At 41.0% G+C, this 7,462-nt stretch overlaps 2 protein-coding genes across 3 annotated transcripts in view; both read right to left on the bottom strand.

The window, feature by feature from the left end:
* LOC106516841 (keratin, ultra high-sulfur matrix protein-like) overlaps positions 1 to 2,630 on the bottom strand; it is a 4,249-nt gene extending 1,619 nt beyond the window's left edge. The window contains exon 1 of the mRNA XM_014007396.1: positions 1,641 to 2,630. Within this exon, the coding sequence (XP_013862850.1) occupies positions 1,641 to 2,630 (990 nt within the window). The remainder of the gene's footprint in view (positions 1 to 1,640) is intronic.
* A 2,989-nt stretch (positions 2,631 to 5,619) lies between these two features.
* ncoa7b (nuclear receptor coactivator 7b) overlaps positions 5,620 to 7,462 on the bottom strand; it is a 21,452-nt gene continuing 19,609 nt past the window's right edge. For both annotated transcript variants that reach the window (XM_014007551.1, XM_014007552.1), the window contains exons 16-17: positions 7,224 to 7,297; positions 5,620 to 7,141 (exon numbers count right to left, since the gene is read on the bottom strand). In XM_014007551.1, the coding sequence (XP_013863005.1) occupies positions 7,006 to 7,141; positions 7,224 to 7,297 (210 nt within the window). In that variant the 3' untranslated portion in view covers positions 5,620 to 7,005. The remainder of the gene's footprint in view (positions 7,142 to 7,223; positions 7,298 to 7,462) is intronic.

The following is a 7,462-nucleotide window of genomic DNA, read 5'->3' as shown; positions in this document are numbered from 1 at the left end:
TCCCAAAGAAGGGGCCGCCCAAGTCCCAGCCTGACAAAAATACAAGCATACACAAACACAATCACACAGCCTTTGCACTAGCACGACATTATATTTCCTTATATGTATTAGCTCGGCGCTAGCGTGACAAACAAGCTAAACTGAGGTCCTCCATCCATATTTTCAGTTGCAGATTGAGTCTTTTCTACCTTTTCCTCTCTGTCAACGCTCGGGATTCCTGCCTGACCTCGTGTGTTAGTCAGTCCATCAGGCTGAACAGGAAAAATCTCGGGGACAATCCCTGAGGCAGTCCCACCTCCACCTTGGAGCTGGCTGCCACTACAGCACATCTCACCACTGTCCTGCTGGTACTTCCTGAACCACAACATTACTCTGCCACTCTAGATTACTTACAAGCAATACAGTGTATACGTATGTATGTATAAAATTGTCACCTTATTTCATGTTCACAGCTTTATATTTTTAAAACTGATCAAAATATTCATATTTTTACATCTTTTTCCTCACTTTTCTGGCAGCATCAGCATTGGAAAGTTCCCACTTGTTTCTGTTTCATCGAATACACACCACGGTTAGTATTCGAGAGCACAAATGACTTTAAATTAGGTTGAAACAATTTGCATTATGACAGAGGGCGTGGGCCTTTATTGTTCACAGTTAATTATTAATATAAAGCTGGTTAAAGAGCAACGTTAATGACGCCACTGCTCGGCGATACCAGGCCTCGCATTTGAGCCTTTAAACCAAAAGGTGCATTAATGTTTAGATCTGTGCATCTTGTTACATTTTTTTAAAGGACATGTGAAAAACTGTCAAACACACCTGGGTTGAAATAATTGTTGCTACTAAAACAAAAAGTCCCATCTTAAGATATTCAGCTTGTAACAAAATCATCAGCAGACAGTAAAACTCTGTTAATGTCTTTTATCACCTCCGACAAGGAGGTCATATTTTCAGTGTGCAAATGATTTTTGAAAAAGCTATGAATGGATTTTGTCAGAAAAAACAAATGATTAAATTTTGGTGCTGATCTGGATCACCATCCAGCTCCAGGAATGGTTTTAATGTTCACCTTCACAACCGTTTTTCTGGTTACATGTTAGATGTTTTAAATTTTAGCAATTCCACATGTTCCCTCGTGAGTTACCCTAGGGCAGGGCTGTAAAACCCATTTTCACAGGGGTCCACATGAGTGTTATGGTCGTCCTCAAAGGACCAGTTGTAATTAACTTTGAAGTTTCATGTTTAACTTTGACCAAACAGGAAATATAATGTTCCTCGTCTTATTGCTACGACTGAGCACTGCTAACAAACAATAACTGAGCTCTACCTGGTTTTTCCTACATATAGAAACAGCATTTAATACGTCCTCTTATAAACAATAAAATGAACTACGTGTACGACTGACTAAATAGATAATAAAACAGAAATACTATTAAAAGTATATAATTTTATATGGTATCTTTTTACTAATATCTTGTACAAATGTTATTTTACCTTAGTTCAGTTTTGCACGAGTGTGTCTGCTGTCTAGGGATGTGTTTGGGGGTTAAAATCTGTAAAAATTTTATTGCTATACTTTGTACAATTTTTTTCAGCTTATTACTAATAATTAATAAAGACATTTGAAAAATGTAAACCGTGGTCCCGGTGGCTCCACACCCGGTGGTTCCACAGTCCATGGTCCCACAGTCCGTGGTCCCACAGTCCGTGGTCCCGGTGGTTCCACAGCCCGTGGTCCCACAGTCCGCGGTTCCACAGTCCGTGGTCCCGGTGGTTCCACAGCCCGTGGTCCCACAGTCCGTGGTTCCACAGTCCGTGGTCCCACAGCCCGTGGTCCCACAGTCCGTGGTTCCACAGTCCGTGGTCCCGGTGGTTCCACAGCCCGTGGTCCCACAGTCCGTGGTCCTGGTGGTCCCACAGTCCGTGGTCCCGGTGGTTCCACACTCCGTGGTCCCACAGTCCATGGTCCCGGTGGTTCCACAGTCCGTGGTTCCACAGTCCGTGGTCCCACAGTCCGTGGTCCTGGTGGTCCCACAGTCTGTGGTCCCGGTGGTTCCACACTCCGTGGTCCCACAGTCCGTGGTCCCGTTGGTTCCACAGTCCGTGGTTCCACAGTCCGTGGTCCCACAGTCTGTGGTCCCGGTGGTCCAACAGTCCGTGGTCCCAGTGGTTCCACATCCGGTGGTCCCACAGTCCGTGGTCCCAGTGGTTCCACAGTCTGTGTTCCCACAGTCCGTGGTCCCGGTGGTTCCACAGTCCGTGGTCCCACAGTCCGTGGTACCGGTGGTCCCACAGTACGTGGTCACACAGTCCGTGATCCCGGTGGTTCCACAGTCCGTGGTCCCGGTGGTTCCACAGTCCGTGGTCCCACAGTCCGTGGTACCGGTGGTCCCACAGTACGTGGTCACACCGTCCGTGGTCCCGGTGGTTCCACAGTCCGTGGTTCCACAGTCTGTGGTTCCACAGCCTGTGGTCCCACAGTCTGTGGTCCCGGTGGTTCCACAGTCCGTGGTTCCACAGTCCGAAGTATTCTTCGTAAGTCTGCTGAGGCAGTATGGAAACTGTAGAGCCTGTGTCAACAGTGAGTCTGATAGTCTTGGTAAGTGAAGTAGGCCTGCTTTAGTCATTGACTTTGAATGGGGTCAGTCTTTCTGTGCATATGTGACATCAACAGGGACATCATCAGWCACATCAGTGACATCATCAGTGACATCATCCGTTTGTTTCAATAGGCATTCACACTAGCATTTCCAGCGAAAATGCTAGTGTGAATGCCTCTTGCTGATAAATTTAGCTGAACAGAAAATGACAGGCAGGCAGACGTGAGGTTCTGCTGTAGCTGAAGTTGAGTGACTTAACTAAAATATTCTTAACTGCTTTATTGTTTTTAACAATAAACTTTGATTTGGGGTCATTAGATACGTTGAGATTTCAGTTTTCCCTTTGAAAAACAAAAACAAAATGTAACGGTATGGCGTAGCTGTGTAAAGCCTGACCTCTGCTGGTTTGATCCATGCTGCTTCAATTGTGAAAACATTTACAAAAATTTGTAAATCAGCTGAAAGTTTTTTGTTTTTTATTTCAGAAAAGTGAAATAAAAACAAAAAAATAATATTTGATATTTTTTACACACATAACAGTCCATATATTCTATATATTTAAAGTTTTATAAAGTTAAGCTACACTTAAATGAGTCAAAGCTGAAAGCAGCTGAAGCTTCAACTTCCTATTGTGTTGGAAACAACAAACAAAAACAAAACAAGCTGTTGTTTCCTGACTGAAGCTGCAGCTGAAATCATCAGATGCCCTTCGTAAAGCTAGAACTGTATATTATTCATCTTTTAATAGAAGAGAATAAAAACAATCCCAGGTTTCTGTTCAGTACTGCAGCTAGACCAATGAAAAGTCCTATCTCTGTTGAGCCATGTATCCCTATAACGTTAAGTAGTGATGACTTCATGAGATTCTTTGTAGGTAAAATAATTTTAATAAGGAACAAAATTCCTGCCATACTTCCTGCTACTGTCTCTGATTCTCTGTCAGATGAGGCAGCTTTAGTGTCACTAGAACCAGATTTATATTTGGACAGTTTTTGTCCTGTTGAGCTCTGAATTATCTAAAATAATAGCTTCATACAAACCATCAACATGTCTGCTAGATCCCATCCCAACCAGACTGTTCAAAGAAGGATTTCCCTTAATTAATATCTATGTTTTAGATTTACTTAATTTATCTTTAATGATTGGTTGTGTGTCAAAGAGCTTTAAGGTTGCTGTAATTAAACCTTTACTCAAGAAACCTGATCTTGATTCAGGAGTTCTGGCCAACTATAGACCTATTTCTAATCTCCCATTCATCTCAAAAATTCTTGAGAAAATGGTTGCAAATCAACTGTGAACATCTGGATAGAAATAATCTATATGAGGAGTTTCAGTCAGGGTTTAGAGCTCATCATAGCACAGAAACAGGACTGGTGAAAGTTACTGATATTCTCATGGCCTCAGACAGTGGACTTGTGTCCATTCTTGTCCTGTTAGATCTCAGAGCTGCATTTGATACAATTGATCACAATATTTTATTACGTAGACTTGAACTTGACATTGGGATTACAAGAACATCTCTAAAATGGTTTGAGTCTTATTTAACTGATAGATTTCGGTTTGTTAATKTTAATAATGAATCTTCTTCTTACACCAGAGTTAGTCATGGAGTTCCTCAGGGTTCAGTGCTTGGACTAATCCTCTTTACTTTATTTATGTTTCCTTTAGGTAAAGTTATTAAACAGCATGGGATAAATTTCCATTCTTATGCTGATGATACTCAGTTATATTTATCCATGAAACCTGATGAATCCAATCAGTTACTTAAACTACAAGCATGTCTTACAGACATAAAAACATGGATGACTCTTAACTTTCTCCTTCTAAACTCAGATAAAACAGAGGTCATGGTTTTTGGACCTGAACATCTTAGGGGTCAACTTTGCAGTCTTTCACCTCCTMTGGATGGCATTAATCTGGCCTCCAGTTCTAATGTAAAGAACCTTGGTGTTATTTTTATCAGGATATGTATTTTATCCCCACATTAAAAATGTTACCCGGACCGCCTTCTTCCACCTACGTAATATTATCAATATCAATAACATGTTTTTTTCTTTTTCTCTTCCAGAAGAAGGTGCACCTGGACCAGTTCTTCTGTGTTTACCTGTGTCTCTTTCCTGTCCCCCAACCCAGCCGGTTGAGGCAGAGGCCGCCTGCCCTGAGCCTGGTTCTGCTGGAAGTTTCTTCCTGTTAGCAGGGAGTTTTTCCTCTCCACTGTTTGCTCAGGATGGGAGACTGTGATGAAGTGATTCAACACAATCTGCTGGCTTCTTCTTTAAATTGTTCTTTTTTATGTACAGTGCTCTGAGACAACGTAGGCCGTGACTTGGCGCTATATAAATAAACTGAATTGAAGTGAATGTTTTTAGGGGTGGGTGAAACCAGAGTACACGGAGAAAACCCACACAAGCACAAGGAGAACATGCAAACTCCACACAGAGCCTAGGTCCGAAACGGGGTTCAAACCCAGGACCTTCTTGTTGTGAGGCATCCGTGCTAACCACTGAGTCATTGTGCCAATTATTGAAAATTAGTCAGTGAAATATGGCTGATGCATGTCCTGTTTGTTTTTAAATGGCTGAACATTTAGTTGCTTTAAGTGTTTTTATCTTGTCTTGGTGGGAACTGAAGCCAGAGAGAACAGTTTTAAAGAAGCTATAATGTCGTATTTTTATGAAACAAGAGCTTGCACATTAGTGATGTGGGACTTTAAGTTGCCTCACTTTTAGGACGTTTTCTATAACTTTCACTCATCACCAACAGCCAAAAATAAAGCAAGTTGTTTAAGAAAAATCAGATGAGAAATGTAATTTTTAGGATATCAGATAGTTACAGTACACTAGTTCACAAGGGGCCCAATCTGAATAACGCAAATCCATAATTTTAAGTTCCTGATATAAAACTGCTGATTCCAGTGTCTCAAATACAAATGAAAATTATGTTGTAAAGTCTATGTCACCAGACAGGCTCCGTACTTTTCAACACACTGAAATGAAAACCAATTTGTTGTCTCATATATGCATATATTCAACATTTATTTATGTTTATATGGGGCTGCCATAACAACACAATAAATAGATTCAGGGTGACATCACCAAACAAAGCAGTTTTGGATTTACAAGGACTACTACATGGAGAGCATTCACAGTTACAACACTGAACACCTTAAAACAAAAATGCTCATTTTTCAGAAGAAGCGATTACTGGCCTTAGTGAGTAGCTTGGCAGGTAGTGGTGTCAGACAAACGCCATACTGGATGTTCATGCACTACAAGCCTGTATCACAGAAAAACGTTTCATTTCTGTTAGTAGATTTGAATGCTTAGTTAGTGGTATATTAGAGTGCAAACATGAGGAATCCCTTCTCTATCCTTACTTTGAATAAAGCAAGGCCCGAACTGTGATTGGACAGGCAGCTTCTCCGTGGCTTTATGGTTCATTAACATTCAGCAACAGTTTCAAATTGAAGTAATCATTTCATACAAAGGGCTAACACCGCAGCACTGGCTGCATCTTGTAGTGCAAAGAGGCCACATGTTAAACATCTAATGGCTCAACAACAAAAAAACAAAAACAAAAACAAACAAAAAAACTAAACAAGTTTAAAAATATGTATTCAAGGTGAGAAAAGTACTATTAATGGTAGGTGTCAGGATGTAGTTGGTGAAGTATTAAAGCAACTACTTAAAAGTAAAAAAATAACCAAATTGTTCTTATAAAAACAATGCAAAAATATTCTTAAAACTAAATTCAGCAAAAGAAAATATTTGGTAATTGCAAACATTTTTTTTGTCAGGTTCTAGCAGCCGATTTGGGTTTGATCAGTGAATGAAAACAGTTCAGGAACAGAATGTGACTTTTCTATAAGTAAAAAATAAAATAAAATAAAAAATGAGAAAGTAGGATATTAGGGGAGGCGATTACTTCCAGCGTAAACAGGTTTGAGAGTTGATTTGATAATGGAGGATTCATTCACTTTGCTTCAATGGGTCATAAAAAAAAGATTACTGTTCCAAATTTATTCAGTACATAACTATGTTGGCTGTCAAACATACAAACTAGAACAATAGCATTACTTCTGCAAAAAGAAAAACTTACAGCATTTCCTATTCTTTAACACAACAAAACTTCTCTTTCTGGAATAAGGTAAACAGTAACATCAGATGTTTGACACATATCAGCCGTCCGTCGTCTCGCCTTTGTAGTGAGGAAGCTGGAGCCGAAGTCTGTGTTCGAAAGCAGCCGATGAGATGTGATGGACACGGTTAAAGCTCTCAGCAGACCTGAAGAATACTGATGCAGCTTCGACGCCTGCCTCCGTCTCACAGTGTCCTTTGTGGGCGGCTACACGTTCGCCTCCACGTGACGAACGACGAAACACCCGGGGGTTTAGGGGACGAGGCTACTCGAAGGTCCACACCTCCAGGCTGCGGATGCTGAAGTCCTGCTGCGAGGAGAGAGGCTGGTTGTTGAAGGTGGAGCATTTGGTGGTGGTGCCTCGGTACAGCTCGGCGTCCAGCCAAAGGCCCAGGTGACCTCTGCGGAGACAAATTCTCAACAGTTTCACAACTCACTTCTCATTTGTTGGCAACGTCTCAAACATCAGACAGGTGCACGCACCCTCCTCCTCCCATCTGCAGAGAATCTGTATTGCCTTTCACAAAGTATGAATTTTCTCCCGTCCAGCGGTACACCTGAAAGTAAAAACCAAAGATTTGGCTTCAAAATCATAGTTAGATAACAACTACAGTTATTATTTAAAATAATGTCAATGTCAAATTTATTTATATAGCACTTTACAACATGCATAAAGCTGTACCAAAGTGCTGTACAAGAACAACACAAATGACAAAACAGAG

The sequence above is a fragment of the Austrofundulus limnaeus genome, unplaced genomic scaffold, assembly GCF_001266775.1.
Source record: "Austrofundulus limnaeus strain Quisiro unplaced genomic scaffold, Austrofundulus_limnaeus-1.0 Scaffold42, whole genome shotgun sequence".
In the NCBI taxonomy this organism is placed as follows: Eukaryota; Metazoa; Chordata; class Actinopteri; order Cyprinodontiformes; family Rivulidae; genus Austrofundulus; species Austrofundulus limnaeus.
Note: the sequence above shows the minus strand (reverse complement) of the source record. Positions and strands in the feature narration are given on the sequence as shown.